This window comes from Nylanderia fulva, unplaced genomic scaffold, assembly GCF_048542155.1.
Source record: "Nylanderia fulva isolate GAGA-0341 unplaced genomic scaffold, ASM4854215v1 Scaffold154, whole genome shotgun sequence".
Classification (NCBI taxonomy): Eukaryota; Metazoa; Arthropoda; class Insecta; order Hymenoptera; family Formicidae; genus Nylanderia; species Nylanderia fulva.
Genome location: NW_028189773.1, coordinates 227,394 through 251,298, shown reverse-complemented (window position 1 = coordinate 251,298; position 23,905 = coordinate 227,394). Strand labels below are relative to the sequence as shown.

Below are 23,905 nucleotides of genomic sequence, written 5' to 3'. Positions count from 1 at the left end.
CACATATAATATAAAAATACACAGCAGTATTGTCCGCAAGTCTTAGAAAAAATTCCTTGTAATTGTTGAATATTCCAACGATGGATGATGGAGTTTCGTCGAAGTCGGATGAGAAATCCTGGATACAAGGGGGGCAATCCGTAGCTGTCGAAATAAGTGGCTGTACCGTGTTCATCGAGGTAGAAGGCGATCCAATGTTCTCCAGGTCGATCGTGATTGTCGGTGTTAGCGACGATAGCCGTCGACCTCGTCCACACCCTCGGAACTCTGTCGGCTGCATAGACTCCAACATGTCTGGCATCGAGATGATGCAATGCTTGTAGAATTTCGCGAGAGTTCATTTTTTTTTGTCCCGAATACGAACGAGTGTACGGTATTATTTGAACAATACCGGTTTTTACCTCTTTCGATAATGCGTCTTTTTCTATCTTGAGTTGTTTTGAGAGGTTTTCAATGTCAGTTTGCGTCGAGATGGAAATTGTTTCGTTCTTGTCCGTCAACGTCGATGACGATTCAGAAATCACAAATCTCTCTTCTTCTTCTTTTTCAATCTGCTGTTCGTTGCTTTGCTGATTTTTTTCCTCTATTTGTATTTTAGTTATATTCTCATTTACATCGCAAGAAACGGCGGTTTCGTATTTATCGTCGCTATCGTCGAAAGTAATTTCCCAACTTTCGTCAGAACTACAAGTAGCTTCAGTAGAGGTTCGAAACGTTCTCGCAATTATTTTGCGCACTTAGCCAGCATTTTAATTTATAAGCATTGTATAACGCGCAATGAAAGGTTCCAAATTTTCGAATCCCGTGATGACCGCGATATTGTACGATATCCTCCTCATCCGGTAGATTTTTAAATGCTGGTGAGGTACCCTCCAAATTATTTATATCTCTGGAAAGTAAATTCCTCAAGTAGTTTGCTTTTTCGTTACCTCTGACGTAAATGCAGCGCGCGTGTCTTGCAATTTCGCGGAGATACGAGGTAAAATATTTCGGATTAACTGAGCCGTCGAACCACTCGATGCCGTGATAATTTCGTGAGAGCCAATTGTTTTCTCGTCTTGCTTTTGCGGGTAATTTTCCAAACGCGTATGGTGGCATCATAATCCAGTGCTCGACAATCGGAGTATCGATCGCGACAACGGCGACTTCCTTCGCGATAAATTTATTGGCTTCATCGCGGAAACCTTGTATGTCGACGACTATGTCCATATTGTGAGATTTTCGTTGATGAGGTACAAGCTCTTAGCGAAACGTGCGCGTTTGGTTGTGTCTCGTACAAAACTGAATTTATTCTAGCGCGTTACATAGTTTCCACTCCGTGAAAAGTGTCATCGAAATTTCCAAAGGAAGAGGAGGGGGAAAATTTTCTAATCGCGTATTACATTACGGTGTATGAATACATGTTGGTGAACGAGTGTTAAAAGCTAACCGGAAAAATCGACGATAACTTGACGCGATGCATCGATTTCTATGACATTATCGAATTCGGCGTAAACGATACAATTAATTGTTTCGGTGAGCGCCTTCTCGAATCTCGCTTCTAACCGTAGACTTCCGTGTTTCACGAGATTCCAATGACCGGCGCAATTAGCGGATAGATCGGGTGTAAGATCAAAAGCGAATAACGTATATCCCCGAGAATAATCATCTCTACTTATAGAATTTCCCTCGTTCAAAAAATGGATACCCGTCCCTGAGAAGAGCGTATGATAAGCTTCGATGTAAAGCGGTTCGCGAGACGAGAAAACCGGTTGTAACGGTCTACTGGGTATTTGTGTACCGTCGACGTATAGCGAGAAGAAATTTATTCCGTAATTTTGGAAATTAAACGGATTCAATTTTCTGTCACCGTTAAACGCTTTATTATCGACGAAACCTACTATTATTCGTTTCGGCAATTGTCCCAGTATTACATTATCTAACGATTCACCCACAACCCCGCTGTGAATCGTGAATGTTTTAATTTCAACTCTCGTAAGCGGATACTTGGCGGTAACTTTGCTCAGCATTCTAGCATGCGCTAGTAATACTCCGGAGCTTATTTTCGCTCTTCTCACCATTAGACTTGCATCGAGTATACGAATTTTCGACGTGCAATTAGTTTCTATAAAACAAAACGTATCTTTCGAACGCACGAGTCTCAACCGCACCTCGACGCCATTAATTAAGAATTTATCCTGATTGAAAACGTCGCAATGGAGGTGACCTATAAGATCTAGCGCGCGCCCTCCGCGTATGTAACGAGCTCGTCTCGCTATAGCGGTATTGCCTTCCGCTCCTGCCGTATCGTCCATGTGTCCGGGTGTATCCGCATCCCATAAGCACGAGGTTAGATGGGAAGTTTTTGCGGGCGATGAATAATTTAACAATGCTTCGATGTACGCGCGGTACGCATAAGCGTTGTTTGGAGGCGACACGAGCTTTTGATTGAAATACACGTCGATTTGATTGAAGATGGAATGAAGAAAATGATTTACGGGGCCCACGTTGACGCCTGATCCGGCGGCGAGACCGGGTAGCGGCTCGGTTTCTACGCGTACCCGAAGACTTAGTAACGTGTGTGTGAGATCTAAATATTCTTCTCCGTGACCCGGGATGACGAATTCTAGCGGGGAGTCGTCCGAAAGCGAGGTCACGGGTTTGTAATGAATCCATTGCGAACTTTCGATGCTAGTTTGCGTGGGCGGTAAAGAGAAGAGATCGAGCTCGCTCTTTAAACACTCGCTCGAGTGTGTGTGAAGAAATGACATTCTTTTCTATCGTCGCCCGCTCTACCAGCGTTATTGTCACGGACAAGCGTATTTAGAAATAATGGTGATTATGAAAATATATCGTATACTGTGCGCTTTTTACCGCTACTAGCTTTACGCCGTTTCGCGGACGATTTGAGCCTTTTTACAGTCGAGCGATTTTTCCTCGTATTATTTTTAGTTTTTTTTGTATTTGTTCTTTTTTTCCCACGAGACTTGATTTTCGATAGACTTTTTTTCTTATTTGTCTTACGCCGTTTACGCGACACGGTTACCGAGGATTTAGCGACGTGAGTCTTAAGCCTGCCGAAAGGAAACTGCGCTACATGAATTTTTTCATCTGATTTATATCCCGTACCCTTCATTAGACTACTTATTTTTTCCCTAGCTTTTCTCTTAAGATTGTCACGCGATTGTTCAAAACGATGTTTGACAGCTACCTTTAACGGCATTTTATTTTCAACATCCTCGATTATATTAACCCCGGCCCGCAAAGCTTCTTTACCCACTGCCCCTAGACCTCTAGTTAAATAAGGCAATACACGTCTGAACATTCCTCCGAGAAAACTACCTATTCCATGACCTCGTTGATAGGGTGAACCGACAAAAACTCGTGGAATTCCGCCACCGCGAGTTCCACCGTTTTGTAATTCGTTATAATACTCCGAATAATAATCCATATTAATGAACAAATCCCTTCTTTCTTATCAAAAAAATCTTTACAGAGTATTTTTAAAAATCTAATCGATACGTTTGAAATGTAAAGTCACCGTTAACGTGCCGGATTCAAATGGTATTTTGTTTCCAGTATCGTCTTTTATATCGATTTCAATCCGTCGGAAATTTGTTAGGCGCAGCGGGATATAATGCAGAGGTGAGAAATGTTTTACCTGATTCGTTCCATATTCGTAATCGCGCCCACCCCCTGTGACAGGCACTATTCGGAGAAGAGGAGTTTGCACATCTCCTGTTATGTAAGGTTCGCAAATATCACAATAAACGAACAGTTTATCGGGAATACCCCGCGCCAAACTACACGCTTCGTAACCATAGAATCCCTCGTCACGTACTCCATTTTCGTCAAGAAAACCGAGTTTAAGAAAAATTGAAGTAGATTTTTCTTTGGAATTAAGCTTAGATGTCGTGAGCATAGAACAATAGATACTTTCCCCCTTAGGAGCGTTATAAAGAAAATCAGCTAAACCGATCATTTGCAAAAGTCTATCGGAAAAATGCATATAATGAATCAGATTGCAACCAGCAGGACACGCGAGGGAGAACAAAATACTACCGCCTGTAAATTTTTCTTGCTTCAAACGAAAATGGGAACCGACTTCTTTGCATGACGAATTAATCATGGAGACGAGCTCTTCCATGTTATTATAAATGCCGCACGGTATTGAGGCTTCCTTCGAAGTTAACACCTCATCTTTTTTATTTTTCTCTTTAACTTGAGAGTCGATATCGACGAAACTGAGTATATTTTCTCCGCGCCTTACATGAAAAAAGGTATTAGGGAATTGGATTTCGCTCAACGCGACTTCCCAGTCACCGTGTAAGTGCAGCGATTGAGGTAATTCCGTAATGAACGACGAGGTTTTATTGTCGGGGAAATAGCGCATGCTGCTATTGCTTGGAAGAACCAGAAGAAATTGATCCGCCCTCATTTCGAAGAATAGTTAAATTCGAAGCGGGTATCCAGGAGTTAAATTTAGAAGGATACCTTGCCAGCTAACTAATAATTGTTTATTGCTACCGCGTCCCCTGCTTTTTATCACACGATCGACGATAAATTCCTCGTCGCGTAAGTCTTTAATAACTGGTGCTAATTCTTGTTCGTAAAAAATTCCGTCTATAACTTCACCCGATAAATCGCTTAATTCATATACGCGGGGTTTTCTCCATTCGAGAACTCGATGAATTCGAAATATCTCCTCGCTCCACTTCGCTTCGTATCCTTTCTCGAAGATTACTTTTGCTCTACTGACGCGTACGAGATCGTCCACGCGATATTTAGCCTTTTGTTTACGCCCACGCTTCTTTTTCTTTTCTTTATCGTTATCCCATCGTCGTTTCATATTTTCACACGCGGTACGAGCATTTTCTCGCGTAACGACAGCGGGTTGCATTTTGATGGTGGAATGACGGGTATGATTGTAAGCGTGAACAATATCTTGTAAAACATCAAAGTAACGACGTGTATTTTTATGCGTAAAATAACGCCACATCCGCTCTTTGAGTGTTATTAAATCGTTCCACTATAGACGCTTTAATAACGGGATTGCGCGTTACACGAAAACGGATGTCTTTTTCTTTTAAGAAATTTTGTACAGGGCGGGCGATAAATTCTTTGCCTTTGTCGGTCTGTAAGTATACAGGTAGTCGACCCTCGTTTCTGGAAAATATTTGTTGAAAGGCCTTTATTACACAGTTGGCTGTTTTGTCACGTAAAGGTTCTACCCAAACAAATTTACTAAGCACATCGATAACCGTTAGTAGATAAGAATAACCGTCATTATAGCTCTTGAGATTACGAAGATCGATCAAATCGGCTTCCCATAAATCATCGATATTTGTTACGTTATAATGTAAACGAGGAAATTTTCGTCGTACCGGACGATGCAGCGTGTATGCATCCTGCGATTTAAGCCACTCGACGACTTTGTTACGCGTAAAATTCGGTTTAACGGCTCGCGATAAATTGTCCACCGCAGAGTAGCCTGCATAATGCGAGGGGTCGTAATACAATTTTTCGAATTCCATTAATTGAGATTTATCCAATCGAGTAAACCTCTTCTTCTCTTTGACGGAGAATCTACGCTATGTGCTAATGTTCTATCGTCGTCACCGTCGTCGTCACCGTCCTCGTCGGCGGATATGAATTGCGTATCTTCTTCGGTTTCACTCGCTTCGTCTAACCTGTGACTGTACGATTTTGAACGTGTGATCGGAGTGGAGGACCCGCGAGGTAACGCGGAAGTAATATAGCGAGATCGCGCGCCTGCTTTTAATAACTTTTGATTTCCTATGAGACGCGGTGACGTACCTATGTCACGTAGTAATCGAGCAAACTGATTTCTTCCGGATGCTTCTACCGTTTTTCTCTCGCGTACCGCATTGTTTATAAGTTCCGCGATATTCGAACCCTCCACAATGTCACCGTCTATGGTTACGAGCCCTTGTCTATTCCAGCTAATTTTAGATGACGGAGTATCGAGCAGATGCTTCATTAGTAAGCGTGCTTTACTACGATAACTTTTCGGAACACTATTAAGTATTTTTTGTATCATTTCCGCTGATTGAGCGCGTTTTTTCTCGAGACTACTACTAACGGCGCTAATGTTACCGTCGTTGGTAATTAAAGTTTGCGTTTCCATAAAATCATCGTCATCATCGTGGTTATCATCCTCTTGCTCTTTCGTGTCTTCGTCCTGTTCTCCATCACCGGCGTGCGCGTCTTTGCGTAATCGTTTTCTCGCAGCACGAACAAATTGAAGATAACGCTGAAGTACCTCTTTATACATTTTCCATCTTTCGTCCTCGCTGACCTGAGGCGTGAGATTCAGAATACGCCACATCTCTGCATCGAGCCGTGACAAAGGAGTTCCCGGGGTCCGTACGGTATTATTAGCATCATTTTCCACATTTGATATCTCGGTAATTTTATTCGATGAATTATCGGCCGGCGCGTTAGAGGAAATTTCCGGTTGTCGCTGCAGTCTTTCGAGATTTTCCGACGAAATTAAAACCATTTTTTTTGCTCTCTCCATTATTGAATTGTAAATATTTTATCTTTTTCACATTTGACGCAACAAATATACATAGAATAGCGCCCCTTTTTTAATCTCCAATGATCCGGGATAATATAGCTCCGAGTATAGGAGCAATAAGATAGGGTAAGAATCCGCCGCGTTGCACCAATAGTTTTCTCTTAACTTTCAAATTACCTTTTTTCGCAGCAATACGCCGTAGGATCGATTTATGTCTAGCAAGGCGTTTTTTTTCACTACTTGCAAGCGGTACGTTACCTTTAAGAGTATTGAAAACGCACTCTTGAATACACTTTATGAGATTATTATCGACGGTACGTAAAAACGCTGTTCTTTGATTTTTTTTCAGATAACATAAAGTTTTCAAAAGATTCGTGTTTCTTTCGCCGATAGATCGTCTAGCGATTTTTACCGCGCCGTCGGGTGAATTCTTCGACGACGATGATGCCGGTTGCGATTTTTTTTCTTTTTTTACCATCGCAGTGTAATTGCACGAGTGACAAGTCGTGTGTGAATACGAGTCTTTTATACGCCTCTTTTGATCGATCTACGTGGAATGTACGCGTAATGCAGCTTATCGTTGGGAAAGATACACGTCCGAAATCGATATTCATCTGGAGTCGATTGTTTTAAATCGAGCAATAAATACCCGTGAGGCTTCGAGGTAGCGTCGTAGTACGCTTCTTCCATAAACTTAGGATCGTCCGGATATACTTGACGAGCTAAATGCCGAATTTGCGCGCGATCGCGTGGATTTTTGAAAACTACTATGTAATTCGCATTGAGAGATATGTCGCGTTGTCCGCGTCCCTGATGGAAAAGATTTTGCGAAATGAGAATAACACTGAGATTCTTATGATGGCTTCCTTTAGTAAATAGATCTACGATAACATCGCACGATGACGACTCTCTCATAAGATCGTCGATTATCACTAATTTCGGGGTGTGTGGATCGTAAGAATAATCTTCCGGGCGCGGTAAACCCTCGTGAAATTCGATTATATTTTTCTTCGAGTTTATCGGAATGCTATTTGCATATACGTTCTTTTTTCTTACGCTACTCTTTTCTTCTCTTTCATTTTCATCGCATTGCAGGCGTTGATAGGCATCTTGCCACTCGGCGTAATAAAATAAAATTCTCTCGAATCGAGTATCGGACACGTTGGACAAATAACGAAGAAATGTTTTCACGAAAATCGTTTTTCCACATCCCGTAGGCCCGCAGACGATCGACGTCCAAGGATGTTTAGAGCGTACATCCATTTCCCCAAAATGAACGCGATATTCACCGTTTACGTACAATCTCGTAAATGAAAGAAAGTCTAATCCGGCGCGTTCTTAAAAACAAAAAATTAGCGTAAAGAGCGTCCGTGTAATTAAATTTTAATATTACTCATAGTATGAAATGAGTTACGACGGAAAAAGCTTATTCGCGCACCGGGGGCCAACCCGCGGCGGTCGCATGCTCGTGCTAGCGAATAGCGCCGATCAGCTGACGAGCGCCGATCAGCTGATGAGCGCCTGGTTAGCTCGCAACTACCGATCAGCTGATGAGCGCCTGGTTAGCGCACCGCTACCGATCAGCTGACGAGCGCTACGTTGCGCTGCCCACAATCAGCTTTTAATCAAATGTTCTCGTTGGTGTGTATGTCTTGCGATAGCGGACGTATGTGAGTTCGGCATGAATATATTTGAATATATAAAAATTGTACGTAACAAGAATTTTTTAAAAATTAAATATTTTTATGTTAAAGTTTTTCAGACAAAAAAAATTATATTAAAAATTTTGTTAAAAATTTAATATTTTACTAAATAAAAATGATTTTGCTTAAAAGGATAATTATTAAAACTAAAATGGGAAAACAATATTTTTATTAAAATATATAAATTTTATTAATAAACAATATTTTTTATTAAAAATATAAATTTTTGTATTTATATTTACAAAGTATTTTTTCTTATTACTAATATCTACATCTTCTAACTTTAGTTAAACTACTCCTTGTCCTTCCTATTATAAAAATAAAATTAAAACTACGGGTATTTTAAAACTACGATTTATAAAATATAATATAAAGTATAATATTTTATAATATTTTATGAAATATATATATATATATACATTTTACTTTTACAATATTTACACTTTTATATAATATTTGCATTTCTATGCAAGTGGCGGAAAACGTACGCGTATCTTCGTAAAGATAGAAGTGCGAAGAGGAGAGCTATGTCATTGTTCCGGTAAATAACCGTATGGAAGAGAATATCGATTTTTGATAAATCTTCGTTTTAATAACACAGTCTTGCATATTTTTGTTTCGTCACGCGTTATTATATCGTGAAATGCGGTTCGCCGAATGGCTTTAAAACGAAGATTTATCGATGTCCCAGGAATCGCCTCTTCAACTTGCTCTCCGCGCGCTCTCTCTTCCCGTTCCTCTTCTTCTTCTTCTCTTTCTTTACGTAGCAATAATTCTCTAATACTATTAAAATTAACTAAACGCGAGTTTTCAAAATTCAAGGTTATACCCTTTACTTTGCAAACTTCGCGTGTGAGTCCTTCGGGTGTACGGACCACATATGCGTAAAATTTCGGACCACCGGATACGAACGACTCAATGTAACTACCTTGTCCGTAGCTAGCGAGTTCATCCGTCATGTCGCCTAAAAAATTACCCGTATGCGGTTCGTATTCCTGCGGATCTCCGCGACTTACATAAATACAGGAATCCGTGTCGTAATATAAAACACGCTTGTCTAATTTTTCTAAATAATCGTACAATTTTAATCGCGCTTGAGCCGTCGTGTAAGCCGCTATTATAACATTAGTAAGAGGCGAAGGTACGATAGCCTCTTCTCGTAGTCGAAACGAAACATATATCACCTCGTCGTTTACAGGCAATATATCGGTTATTTCATGCTGAGGGCTAGTGAGCAAACTCATTAATCGTTCTTGTGTTTTGACAATTACGGTATTCGGTAAGTTTGCACGTTGACCAAATTTACCCCAAAAAGAATTCAAGCATAATTTAGCCACCGAGCGTAAACCGGAATTGAGTGCAATGTTATCTTTTTCAAGAACGATTCCTTCTACTTCCTCATACTCACGGATGTAACGCTCTTTAGCAACATTATCGACACAATCGCTCGGCCATCCGGTAGCTTCTTGCTTTAATTGTAAAAATGTATTGATGTATCCCGTAAATAGACCCCCTTGCCGCGTACCGGGTTCGTAACGAGTGATGTTATATTGCCAAATCTCACTAACCCCTGTCACGAAATATCCTTTCTCGATTGCTTTTCGTAATTCGCACGATATCCATGTACCTTCGAATTCGCGTTCGTGAGCTTCGTGAGTACACGCAATCTGAGAAAATGTTTCGCAGCAACTACGACATAACGCAAATAATAATTTGCCCTGCACGCGATAGGGTAATACAGGATGAAAGAGATCGCGGGGAGGAAGTACTTTACATCGCACGACCCCCTCGACTGAATCGAAATTATATCCCGGTGATAATCCGATTAACTCCTCGCATTCCTCACCTACGTATATTGTCGGGTGACCAATCGGAAAACCACCGGTCTTCAACACAAACGGATACAGAGAACATACATCCACGTAACGTATTTTTTCCGTACCCGTGATCTCGTATCGCGTCACGATATTTCCTGTGCGTCCGCCGTAAAATGAGTCTCGGGGATCGAGCGGTTTGGCGTCTATCATTTGATGTCGATGTAAATATTCGCGCATCTCGACATTTTCATTCATCTCGCGATCAAAGTCGCATTCCCATTTCTCAATCACCCTATATCCACGCTTTTGAAGACGAAATGTCGTTGCAACTGTGTGCTCGTAACGTGAATCACACGTATCTGTACGATCCGTCGAAAGCAGTCTGTCGCGATTTACCCGAAAACATCTTGGACAACCATGCCAAAAACAACCGTGAAATTGTAATGCGTAATATTGCGTTACGTTATTTTCTACCGACTCGTAGTATCCATCGACTAGCGTACCATCGCGTAATCGATATTCTCGAGCGCGACCGCCATGGATAATATGATGTCCGAGCTCCCGCTCTTTCCATATCAACCATTGCAGGGCTTTACGCGAGTGAATATTCGCATGCCTGTATCCCCCCGTTGGAATAATTCCGATCTCTCTTTCGCGTAAAAAGTTTTTTCTAAATACGCGCATACACGTTGAGGCGATGGTTGTGCATTCCTCGAATGGACACACGTTTCCACGCTCTAAGAATATTTTTCTAAAAGCCATACACGCTCGTCTAAGGATATCTACATCGTTACGACAATAAAGCAATATTTCACGTTGAAAATCAAACACATAATTCGCGCGTGTCATCTCGGAGTGCCACGCGAGAAATTTTTCGCGTTCTTTTATTTGCATAGAATCGGGTGAATAATATTGAACACCGGGTAACGCTTCGACATAAGACTGATTATCGATAGTATTAAATAAATGTGGAAAAATGCCTTTATTCGTACCTTCTGCCAGTCCGAAAGCTTTGGGTAATTCGGATAAACGCATCGGCATGTAATTGATACTATCGATAAATTTCGTATGACCTAGCGTTAATACAACTATTTTCGTTCCGTTTAAAATTACTTGAGGCTCTAAGACATGGTTTTCCACGATATATTTCAAAATAAATTGCGCGTCGAATGACTTCGCGTTATGCGCGATGCAGATTATTTGTTTAAAATATTTTATCGGTCGCGTTACGAAATCTACAAATTCCTGCACGGGGTTGCGACGAAATATAAATTCGCGAATACCGCACCAACGACATCGCACCGACATTTCATCTATTCCTGCACACTCCTCGCAAATTTGTTGAGCGACGCAGAGCGTAGGTACGTGAATTTTTACATTTGTGCTACCTTGGAGCGTTTCGTCTTGCCTCGTCTCAAAGTCATAAAACACGAATGCGACCCGGCTTTCTACGTGTTCGCGAGTCTGATTAATCGAACCTTCGGCGTCATCGTCGTCGTCGTTTCTCCGGTGATGCTGTTGTTGCTCGCTATTTCGATCCGCGTGTTCGGAAGTGCGCGGATCGGGACGATTATTATTATTATGCCGACGAAGGGGAAGCATGTAACAAAGATGATTCAAAGGCTGAAGAGAACGACACGTAGCGCAATAAGTCGTGTCGCATTCGTGTTGTTTATTTCTTTGAATCAAACGTCCGCAATTTTCGCAAAATCGCATAGTTTCACAAACACTCCGACGTGATTTACCGTCGTATGATTTTGCCGCGCAATGACGCTCCAAGCAGGCATGATTGAAAAATTCACGTCTACAATTATTGCACCTAATACGATCCGCGAATGATTGCTCACACGGTGGCTCTCCGTTACATCGCGGACATTTATTAGAACATCGATGCTCTCTCGCATCGGAGCGGTAACTTAAATTACACGGTATGCAATATCCTCGCCCGCCTGCTGCTGCATTTAAATTTAAAATTACATCGAAATGTTTATTATTTGAACGGTATAATAAATTTAGACAAGCTTTTATTTCCCGCTGCAGAGTGGTTAGAAACACGTTTCCATCGAATAGCGGCTTACCGCCTCGACCAAAAGTATCGTCGTTATATATTATTATCGCGACATTTTCGCTCGCGAGATATTGCTGAAAACGCTCGATTTCAACAATTCCACTCCCTTCCTCCGGAATCGTGACACCGACCTCCCTCGTAAGTTGCAACGCTAACTCGCGCTGTAACACCGAGTTTTGTCTTCTCACCGCATTCCATTTCGCGTGTAACTCTCCCGTGCGTAAATTTCCACGCTCGTTAAAAATTAGAGCCGATACAAGCGCGCGAGGAAGACATAAATTATCGGTATTGGAAATTGTTAAAATCGAACGTTTAGCAATAACATCGGGCGTAAGCCCGTTACGTCCGCGACCAATGGGTGGAGTGACTTTAAAAATCCGAATGTTAAATTCTCGCGCTATATCGTGTCCTCCGCAGCTTTGCGCTAACGAGCTTACGAGTTCCCAAATATTTTCGTAAGTCAAATCTCGCGAAGGTCGGAACGATATACCTGCGGGGCCACGAGTTAAACTTGCGGAATCAAAAGACATACCGACGTAATCCCTCGGTTCGCACGAATGCAACGCGTACTCGTGAAGTTCGCGAAACGCATTTTCTAACCACTCATACGCGTTTGCTCCTTCGGGTATCGGCCGAATACGGAAACTAATTTCCCGTCCTTCTATACCAAAAGTTCTAAACCGACGCACGTTTTCCGCTAACATTATTAAATATCTAAAATTACCTTCGAGCTCTTGATTCGTTACTTCCTCTTGTCCACCAGCAGCCGCTAAATCTCGCTCTTCGTCGGAAGTTTCCTCACCGGAGCGGGTTTGAGAATCTTCTCGGTGTATTCTGACGTTCCTTCCCCCACCACTTTGTACTGTGAGAAATAAAAAATTATATTAACAAAATAAAATATTTAATAAAATATTACTCTCTTACGTTTGAATTTTTATTAATAATGTGAAACTGTTGTTATTAATAATTATGTTATGTTCACTTACGTTTTAATATTCTTTTACCGGGGCAATTGTGTCACCCTGCGAGGGTTAATACTCCGGTGAATATGAAATTTCGGGCGCGATGTTAGGAGAGAAAGAAATTCCTAATAAAATTTTATTTTAATTAGAATAAACAAAAAATTTAAACGTAGGAGAAGATTAAGTATAAAATATGTAATTATTACCTTCCTCAGCCATCTCCCCGCTATTTTCTTCTTCTTCTTCTTCTTCTTCTACAGAAAACGTGGTGTTGTTATTTTCATCTTCTTCTTCATCTCCCGTTTGTTCTTCTCGTTCTTCCGGCTCTTCTTCTTCATCTTCCGTTTGCTCTTCTTCTTCCGACTCTTCCTCCTCCTCCTCCTCCAGATCCTCTTCATCTTCCGGAATCGTGTTTACTTCCTCATCGATTTCCTCCCCCCGTTCTCGATCCTCTACGACCACGTTTTCATTTGCCGCGTCATCTAATATTCATCAGACATATATTATTAGTATTTCACATAATTAAAAAATCTTTTGTGTTGATATATACCACTGTAGTATTTTTCTTACTTACTTTCAAGCGGAGTAAATATGGTCGCCTCATCGAACGGACTTACTTCGCGAACCCGCACTTCTTCCACGTCGTTATCGCTTTCGGCTAAATCAATAACCGGATGCTCCAACTCCGGCGTTAACACGATGCGTGCACGGCCTGGAACGTATAACATTTTTATTAAAAAATTTCCTGTTTAATATAATGTTTTTCTAGCAGCGTGATATAATTTATAATGTTAAAAACTTACGCGAAGGCCCGGGCTCCGGCGAAGAATCCGCTCGTCGTCTTCTATTTAACCTTAGCCTTAGTGATACAGGGCGATTCTCCAGTACGCGCAGCCGGTTTCCTGTAACGCGTGCGACAGGGCGTACGAAAGCTAAAGTTTTAGCGAATTAAATAAATAAATAATTGGGGTAGTTTTAATTAATTTATTTATAATTAACTGTAATAAAAATAAAAACTTACCATTATTATCTTCTCCCCGCAGAACTCGATGAAAATGCAGGAGGAGATATTCTATGTGGCCTGCTGCGTCGTTTTCCTTCTCACCACCAAAATAGTATCGCGACTCGATCACCTCACCCGCGATAATCACTAATTCGCGAAAAACACTAAAATGCCCTAGTCGGAATAATACCGCTAGCACAGCGCTGGGACATTCCCCCGCGAATTTTCCAAAAATATTGAAGCATTTGTCTTCACTAGCGCATGCTAATTCATATATATGCCTGGAAAAATTTTTCCCGCATAAACTCTGCGCTAGTGATAGACAAATTTCAATTACTTTTTTCAAACTCATTATTTGAAATTTAATAGTACACTTGCGTCGAATACGTGAGTACGCGAGAGACGAAATTCGAAAAAATGTAACTAACTTAACTCCGAGAGCCGTATTTATACGTTTTTATCAAGATGGGGAATTTTCAGGTAACTTTTCTCGATTTTATTTTATCTTTTTTTCTCATACCCGAGTATTCTTACCCTTGTTTTATATATATGTTAATATTTACTTAGATATAGAAAATATTTAATTTAGGGCAATATTTACTTAATTACAAAAAGTTTATGGAAATCAAGATGAGGAATTTTTAGTTATCTTTTCTCTATTTTATTTTATCTTTTTTATCTTTTTTCTCATGCCCGAGTATTCTTACCCTTGTTTTATATATAAATATATATATATATATGGTAATATTTACTTATTGTTAGATACAGAAAATATTTAATCTAGGGCGATATTTACTTAGCTACAAAAAGTTTATGGAAATCAAGATGAGAAATTTTCGGGTATCTTTTCTCGATAGCGGTAGGAATTTTATATTTTCTCTGTAGTCAGATTTAAAAATTATATCATTTATATTGTTTAAAAAATTCCCCTTCCACATTAAAAATTATATCGTTTATATTGTTTAAAAAATTCCTCTCCCACATAATTTTTATTATACTACACATGCATTTTCTCCCTATTACTTTATTGTTTAAAAATTCCCCTTCCGCATTAAAAATTATATCATTTATATTGTTTAAAAATTCCCCTTCCTCATAATTTTTATTTATCTGCGCATGCCTTTTCTCCCTACCACTTCTATTTTATCTTCTTATAAATTTTCTTGAAAATCTTCGCTCACTCGTCTTTCATCGTCCGGACTTTCAAGTTCGTTAGTAAAAAGATAGTTAGTAAAAAAGTTCTCGATTTTTCGATTTTTCCGCGTCTTTGATTATTAAATCTTTGATTTTCTACGCGGTAGCAACTACCATGAACAATCTTAAGAAAATCGAGCAACAACCGCGCATGTTGCTGTCAACAACATACGGATTGAATTCATCCTACACGAAGAAAATTCAAGTGGGTCTTATGACGGAAGACAACGTCGAACTGGATTTTCTACCTGCTGTTAAATTAACATCTCACGGAGCTGCAGGGATTTGCTTCGACATGGAATCGTGGCAAAAATTTCAAGAAAACATGGAAACGATGTCGAGCTACTTAAATGGTGATAAAATTAATTTGAGCTCGATCATCTTTAACAAGATAATTATAAATTTCACTACCGCATATGGTGCTAGAGCCATACTAATAACATATCGTGAAAACGAACAAGAAGATCTTTCTTCCGAAACTGCGGAGGATACGAACGAAAACGGACCGAAGGCGAAGAAACGTAAAACTTACAACATTGCGATAGTCATGCAGAGAACGACTTTTCAAGGTGTAGAAAATATAGTTAATTGTGTGAACGCTAATTTAAATCGTCTAAATTTTATTTCAACTAATGTCAACGAATGTGCTCGATATTTAATTAACGAAATACAGTTAAATCTTCCTGTCAACGGTAGCATTAATAGCAGTATCGTGAAACTCACGATCAGAGGTAACAGTAAGGAAATAGAACGTAATGTACGCACCCAACTGAAAGATTTAACATTTCTCGATGTATACTTCGAGATAACATTTTTAGAAATAATTTCACTTTATTTCGAACAAATTGTATATGCAATTATATCAAAACGTAAATTTTAATAATTATTCGACGAATATTTTTTTGAAATGATTGTGAATAATTTTGTTCTGTAAAATATTTTAAATATAAATCATATTTGTACTTTTAAAACCATTGTTCAATTTTCTTTCACTTACTCTTTCCAGAAATTTCCTCCACATGCATGTTCCTGTTTACCTTCATTAAGCAGCGAGTTATTTTAAAATAAAATTTTATCTGACATCTTTCTAATCTACGACGATGTATTATTATTTTTTATCGTGACGCGAGTCGGAATGCTCGCCTGTACAAATATTTGCGTGTTCTTTTTTATTACCCTACGCCATTGTCAGCTACTACCTGCCACCGGTCGACCGCACGACGCTTTTCTTGGCCAAAATGTTTTTACCCCACCCCGTCTAATATCGACCATTTGATTCGACGAGCTATCCTTGCCATACGTATACCCGAACTGTTTTTACCCCACCCCCGTCCAATATCGACCATTTGATTCGACGAGCTATCCTTGCCATACGTATACCCGAACCCCCATGCCGTACTCTACGCAACTTTAGCTTAAATACCACATCTAATCCTTAGACTAGTAAGATCTCGTTTAGCTCAACATACTAGGACCCTGCTCGGAAACACGGAGGTCCCGGGTTCAAATCCAGAGAAAATCAGAAAAAATAAAAAATAAAAATTCTCATCCCCACCTTTCGGGGCCAGTCGCCATTTTTTTTTCCCCCAACACCCTTTCCCCCTAACACCCACACTCGGAAAAGCCAGACGCCGGTTGTGGGGGAAAGATAAGATAAGACCCGGCGCCAGACGGGTCGGTGGTGGGGGTTTGTTTTGACGGGCCATACCTGCCATTATACTACTTCTGTGTCAACTTTTTCTTTTTCGAAATCCTGCAACTTTTATCTAAATTTAATAGAAAATGTATAAAAAATGCTCGACATTAGTACACACACACACACACACACACACATATGGGTAAATTTATATAAATAGGGTGCTTTAGGAGGAATGATCAGGATTCTAGGATCTGATTGTACACATCATTTTAAGCAAAGAAGTTTAGATAAACATGTTTAATAATTGTTCTATTCCGGTCATAAAAATATACAAAAATGAATGATATAATCTCTAAAAACTCACCTTTAAAAAAAGGTAAAAAAAGGCGACCAGTTAAGGGCACGCCATTAACAAAAATTATCCATTGCAAACCCATGTAGAATCCTATCCTATTGCAAACCCATGTAGAATCCTATAAAAAATTAATCATTGCAAACCCATGTAGAATCCTAGGCAAAATTAACCATTGCAAACTCATGTAGAATTGTCTTAAAAATGATCCATTGCAAACTTATGTAGAATCCTACATTGCAAACCCATGTACAATAGAATTGTATGAAAAATTATCGATTATAAATTCATGTACAATCGTAACAAAAGTAATGAAATAAAAAAAAAATTGCGCCAAGTGAAAGTAGAAACTTGTACCAGTGGAAAATTAAAGTTGCAGACATATATAGAGTCGTATAATGAATCAGTAAAAATTTAAATTTGCAAATGTAGAATCGTACCATAAAAAAACTTATCTTTAAAAAAAAAAGATAAACAAGATGCCAAGTCCATGCGCCATGTAAAAAAGAAATAAAAAAATTTTAGTTAAAAAAACTGGGAGCGCTGCTAAATAATATTCTAACAATATTAAAATTAAATTGTTACTTTTAAACTCATTTCAGTTAAAATATGTTTTGTGTTTAAATTAATTAATGTTACTTTAAGGTGCATTGTAATTTTGAAACTTAGCAGCGCGCCCAGTTTTTTTAACTAAAATTTTTTTATATCTTTTTTACATGGCGCATGGACTTGGCATCTTGTTTATCTTTTTTTTTTAAAGATAAGTTTTTTTATGGTACGATTCTACATTTGCAAATTTAAATTTTTACTGATTCATTATACGACTCTATATATGTCTGCAACTTTAATTTTCCACTGGTACAAGTTTCTACTTTCACTTGGCGCAATTTTTTTTTTATTTTATTACTTTTGTTACGATTGTACATGAATTTATAATCGATAATTTTTCATACAATTCTATTGTACATGGGTTTGCAATGTAGGATTCTACATAAGTTTGCAATGGATCATTTTTAATACAATTCTACATGAGTTTGCAATGGTTAATTTTGCCTAGGATTCTACATGGGTTTGCAATGATTAATTTTTTATAGGATTCTACATGGGTTTGCAATAGGATAGGATTCTACATGGGTTTGCAATGGATAATTTTTGTTAATGGCGTGCCCTTAACTGGTCGCCTTTTTTTACCTTTTTTTAAAGGTGAGTTTTTAGAGATTATATATAAATACTGTACTGACATCGTTTACTCAGCATTGGAACATAAGATTTATGGGATTATTCAGGCCTCAAAGTTAATAACATTGGAATTTAATCCGAACGCAATCGAAACGAATCAAAATTTTACAATAATAGCAGAAATGGGGGGCTATGCATATTCTCTGTGCATTGATTGGATTCGTGGCAGTCTTTATTGGTTAGAATATGATATTGACGATCATATTTACATTATGAAATTCGACTTAATATTACTACAACAAAAAGGCATCAAAGCATACAAAAAAATCGCATTTGCTGCAAAGTCTGATATATTTTTAACAGTATTGCCATATAAGAGGTACGTTAAATTTAATTAATCTAACAAATTGAACAATATATTGTGTTTTTTTTAATTAAAGATTTGTGTTGTTCTATAACTTGCCAATTTAATATGCAGATTTTGTATTGAAGTTCCATAAGTAATGGAATCATAAATTTACATAGAAACGTATAAGATATAAATAATCACATATTAGTATGTGATAGATAATTATAATAATGTTTTAATAAAAGTGAGCAATATAAATATTTTTCAGACATTTCTATTGGACAGAACATTCTTCAATAGTGCAAACGGATTTCAATGGTAGAAACCAATTATATATGACAAACAATAAATGCTTCTGCCTCAAGACATTTCGAGGATTGCTACAATATGAGTACACTCTCATGACGATTGATACAACAAATATTGACGAGCCGCTAATATATTGGATAATAAACGATGAATATTTAATCGTAACGGATATTAATGGTTGTAATTGCAAAGTTTTAAGTCTTCGAAATCAATCAATTTATCATTATCGTTATTTATCTATTGATAGTAAAAATATTTACTTAATTTCTTATCAAGAAATACATATTTTAAGAAAGGGGAATGCTCTTTTCCAAAGCAAAAAAAATTTATATGAATGTCTTCCAAAAATCCATTTTGGAAAGGGCATTTTCTCTCGTATCGTACCTATTGATAAAACTTTACAATTATATCCCCCGAAGATATGTCTAATACCTACCAAGGATTATCGTGTTGAAGAAGTGCTAATAACTGCAGACAGCATTAACGTGAACCTTCCGGAGCCGATTCTCAATGATGAATGTAAAAAGTACAACTTAGTTTTTATATATAACATTTCTGTGAGTTATTTCAAATGTTTAGACAATGATCTTAACAAATTCGAAGAATTTCATGTCCAAACGTACGAACAGCAGTACGAATTCCAAAATTTGACGCAGTTGACAGAATACACGTTAAAGCTGGCATTGAGCAATTTTTACATCTACAAGATATCGATGGATTTGCAATTCGGCCCAGATGTAAAACTGATAACTACGGGCAAGCTCTATGCACCGGATGATGTAGTAGTTCAAGTTGTAATGCCAAATCTGGCGGTAATTGATTGGATGCCACCGAAAAAATTAGGTTGCGTGGCAGTGAATTATGAGGTGAAAATGGTAAAATATCCAAATAGCACTCAAGAAAATCAAAATTCGTTTCGCTTCATAAAAGTCAATAAACTAGAACGTACGACAAATGACAAGTTTTTCGCGGTAATTTCGTCACTGATACCAAAGCAAAAATACGAGATATACGTGAGTGTGTATCCAATTATTCGCACAGATGTCGTCACTGACAGTGTAATAAAAACAGTCTACATGTCCGAACCAAATAATTTAAGTTTGAATGGGATCGATACAAACAGATTATGAATATCTCGTGGATACCAAGCGTTAATCTGACGATTCCTACTGAATTCCTTATACTAGAATACAAAAATGCTGCGTCACGAAAGAGGATATGGGAAATTGCGAATAATATTAAGGGAAATAATGATAAAATAACATATCACATAGAAAATTTATTGCCGCAAACTAAGTACAAATTTCGTTTGAACTTAAAATATACTGAGTGTAAAGAAGATTTCATATGGCCGTCTGATGGAGAAGAATTTATTTTTGAAACGCTCGGTAAGCAAATGAAGACGTTATGATAACTTATGCTTACTTTAAGAATCTTAAAAGTTTTTTTGCATTACAAATTGAATAACGAAATTTTAAGTAAAATGTCTTAATAATAATTGATAAATATGTGCATAAAGAATTGCCAAATAAAATTAAAAATAAATTAATGAACACTCGACCAAACTGGCATCATTTTATTAATTCACTTTACAACGTTTCAACCATGATTCAGGTCCTCAGCAAGTAATTTGCGAAATGTAGTTTAAATTTTAAGAAACTTACTTCCTTAAATTATAACTACATTTCACAAATCACTTGCTAAGGACTTAAATCATGATTAAAACGTTGTGAAGTAAATTAATAAAATTTTGCCAGTTTGGTCGAGAGAAGAGTGTTATTATTTCATTTTTGAGAAATATGTGTCGACCAACTGGCAATTTATTAATCTTATTACGTTTCAACCTTTCCTTGGTGTCCATTTCAAGTAATGTAGTTCTTAGATATTAAGATAAAATATCTTAAGTAAAAAGTCCAATGAAACGAAGAATTGTACTCTTGTGTAACAAAGGTGATGCAAGAAAGATTCTTAGCGCAACTGGGACAGCTATGCAATATTATCTGCCATTAATATTATGTCTTATTGTAATCATTGTAATATACAATGTTTACTACTTTTATTGTAGTAAGTATATTTCATATAAATTTTGGATTTTTATTATAAATTGTTTAGATTTGGTATATAGATATACGAACATATAAAATTTGAAAAAGTCGGCATTATTTCTTAAAAAAATTAAGATATTGCAATGCGTAGCATTATGTCGTGTATTAAATATTTTTTTATATGACAGCATACAGGCAACGCAAAGAAAGCAACGAAATAGTTTCGCCTCTAATAATGATGAATACGGAATTAGTACCTTTAAATAAAATACCTTTTGGGTGCACTCAACTAAATTTGCTGAACCCTCCTAGATTGCAATTTAATTCAGACGAATTTGCGTTGACAATAATAAAAAAAAATCAAATTATCCAAACAAAGTTTCTAGGTAGCGGCGCATTTGGTAATGTAAGTATTAATTTCTTATTACTTAAGTATATTCTTAAATATATTTTTTATTTTTAATCGCCTAAATTCATGGTCAATCATATTTTTAAATAAAAGTAATTGTTAAAATTAAAATTTCTCTGAAAAATTCAAATAGGATAAACATTTTTAGCATACATTTTATCGATTTGTCTGTTAATTATGTAATATTTCACAGGTATATCAAGGAATTATCAAAGATTTTGAAGGATCGGACACAACACCAGTTGCGATAAAAATGCTAAAAAAAGAAGCTTCTTCGAAAGAGAAAAAGGAATTCTTGAAAGAGGCTAAACTTATGAGCCACTTTCGACATGAAAATGTGCTAAGAATATTAGGCATTTGTATGGACACGGATTCACCGTTGCTTATGACGGAATTAATAGAACCTGGTGACTTATTGAATTATTTAAGAAATAATGGAACATTGCAATCGTCAGATTCGCGCGCATTGGGTCTGCAAGACTTGCTTGCCATGTGCGAAGATGTTGCTCGAGGCTGTTGTTACTTAGAAAGACAGCAATTTGTGCATAGAGATCTCGCGTGTCGAAATTGCTTAATATCCGTAAGAAATCATGGAAACCGTATTGTGAAAATCAGCGATTTTGGACTAGCTAGAGATATTTATTCAGATCACTATTACCGTACGGTAAATACAATTATTTGAGAGAGCTAAAACTTTTATTCTATTTTTTTATAATAATACAATTTTAAGCTGATTATAATAGTAAAAGTAAATTATTTTTATTTGTATACCTGTGGAAGAGAAAGGGAAATGAGGGTTAACTATATGCAGATAACGCTTGTTTCTAAATTTCTGGACAAGTTCGATAAAAATGTTTATTGTGCTATATGATTGTGTTTTAGGTAGGAGAACGCATGCTTCCTATTCGCTGGATGGCACCGGAATCTTTAGTGTTTGGAATATTTACTTCAGAAAGCGATGTATGGGCTTTCGGGGTACTAATGTGGGAAATTATGTCATTGGGTGAACATCCTTATCCTGCCAAGAATAATTCCGAAGTTTTAAAGTATGTGCGTGAGGGAGGCAAACTGCCAAAACCTCTCAACTGTCCACCGATGTTGTATCAGTTGATGCTACATTGTTGGAAATCTGTAATCGGTAGACCAAACTTTACAAATTGTCTCAAAAATATCAAAACCTTAAGAAATAACGTAAAAGATTCGATACTTATAGTTAATGCGTTGGATATTATCGGACGTAGTGAGACGAATCAATCGTAATTATTTTTATGTGTATATAGTTTTGTATGGAGCAATGAATTTTACAAATCTAGATAATATCTATTAAGATATATTGCTTATTTACTTTTTTTTACATTTTATAATACAGTTAATGTTATATTTAATCATTCTTTTTACTAATATTACAATTCAAGTCATAAACTTTATTTACAATTTGTTGAAATTGTATTATGTTTATTATGTATATATTTTTTTAATATAAATATGATATTTTAAATCGGCCAATAGAGCCTAAGCGTGAAAAATTAATTCTTCGGAACTGTATCTCTTGGTTTGAAATTACTAAGTTCCATATATAAATTAATATCGAAATTACATATGGAGAAATATGGAAAAATCTAACATCTACTAAAAGGCAAATAAAAAATATAGGATCGAAAGGGTCTGAATAGTTTGTTGGTAAGAGCAGTCGCCCGGAAAGTGAAAGACGCGGGTTCGATTCTCGCTTCAGCGACTTTTCGGACCTATATTTTCCTCGCCTATTTCTCCATATGGAAGTTCGCGATTAGTTATATGGAACTTAGTAATCTCAAACCAAGAGATACAGTTCCGAAGAATTAATTTCTCGCGCTTAGGCTCTATTGGCCGATTTAAAATATCATATTTATATTATTATTAATATTGAGAGCCGTTAAAAATATTTCTTATCTGATATTTTTTTAACTTACAGTTATAGACAATACTGCATCAAGTGGCATTTAAAATGTAATTTATAATTATTATAAAAATAATTTACGAGAATAATGTTATTTACAAATTACATGTCAAAAATGCAAACTGATAATATAAGTTTTCTTTTCAATTATGACTTAATTATCCATACATTGTTTTTTATTTACTATTGATGCATTTATTCATTATTTCCCTTTTGTTTATATTAATAATTTACCATGTACGCATTTTACATAAAGAATTCAGCAATTCGAAAAAAAATTTCTTAGATTTGATTAGTTTTTGGTATTGCACTCCGTTGCAGTTAAAATAAAGAAAGTATTTATATTTACAATCTTTATATGGAGAGAATAAAGGAAATACGGAAAATATATTCAATATTTGTATATAAGGTTCAAATATA

At 37.2% G+C, this 23,905-nt stretch overlaps 4 protein-coding genes across 4 annotated transcripts; 2 read left to right on the top strand and 2 right to left on the bottom strand.

Moving 5' to 3' along the window:
* Positions 1–1,424: 1,424 nt before the first annotated feature.
* LOC146724031 (uncharacterized protein F54H12.2-like) lies at positions 1,425–2,750 on the bottom strand. The gene has a single exon (XM_085480647.1). It carries the CDS (start codon positions 2,748–2,750, stop codon positions 1,425–1,427), a length of 1,326 nt encoding a protein of 441 aa, XP_085336773.1.
* A 389-nt stretch (positions 2,751–3,139) lies between these two features.
* Positions 3,140–4,459, bottom strand: LOC146724030 (uncharacterized). Its single transcript, XM_085480639.1, has one exon. It carries the CDS (start codon positions 4,415–4,417, stop codon positions 3,491–3,493), a length of 927 nt encoding a protein of 308 aa, XP_085336765.1. The 5' UTR covers positions 4,418–4,459; the 3' UTR covers positions 3,140–3,490.
* A 7,354-nt stretch (positions 4,460–11,813) lies between these two features.
* Positions 11,814–16,184, top strand: LOC146724029 (uncharacterized). The gene has a single exon (XM_085480640.1). The coding sequence runs from the start codon at positions 15,383–15,385 to the stop codon at positions 16,145–16,147; it is 765 nt and encodes a 254-aa protein (XP_085336766.1). The 5' UTR covers positions 11,814–15,382; the 3' UTR covers positions 16,148–16,184.
* A 2,304-nt stretch (positions 16,185–18,488) lies between these two features.
* On the top strand, positions 18,489–23,905 carry LOC114946322 (proto-oncogene tyrosine-protein kinase ROS-like). Its single transcript, XM_085480638.1, has 6 exons — positions 18,489–18,816; positions 19,055–20,483; positions 21,046–21,159; positions 21,329–21,546; positions 21,743–22,213; positions 22,432–23,905. Exons 2-6 carry the CDS (start codon positions 20,222–20,224, stop codon positions 22,807–22,809), a joined length of 1,443 nt encoding a protein of 480 aa, XP_085336764.1. The 5' UTR covers positions 18,489–18,816; positions 19,055–20,221; the 3' UTR covers positions 22,810–23,905.

What these genes read in the sequence shown, in the direction of transcription:
- LOC114946322 (XM_085480638.1), top strand. Translation starts at nt 20,222, where the DNA reads ATGAATATCTCGTGGATACCAAGCGTTAATCTGACGATTCCTACTGAA. An exon ending in TGTTTACTACTTTTATTGTA is followed by an intron (nt 21,160 to 21,328) that starts GTAAGTATATTT and finishes TTTATATGACAG; the next exon opens with CATACAGGCAACGCAAAGAA. An exon ending in CAGATCACTATTACCGTACG is followed by an intron (nt 22,214 to 22,431) that starts GTAAATACAATT and finishes ATTGTGTTTTAG; the next exon opens with GTAGGAGAACGCATGCTTCC.
- LOC146724031 (XM_085480647.1), bottom strand. Translation starts at nt 2,750, where the DNA reads ATGTCATTTCTTCACACACACTCGAGCGAGTGTTTAAAGAGCGAGCTC.
- LOC146724029 (XM_085480640.1), top strand. Translation starts at nt 15,383, where the DNA reads ATGAACAATCTTAAGAAAATCGAGCAACAACCGCGCATGTTGCTGTCA.
- LOC146724030 (XM_085480639.1), bottom strand. Translation starts at nt 4,417, where the DNA reads ATGAGGGCGGATCAATTTCTTCTGGTTCTTCCAAGCAATAGCAGCATG.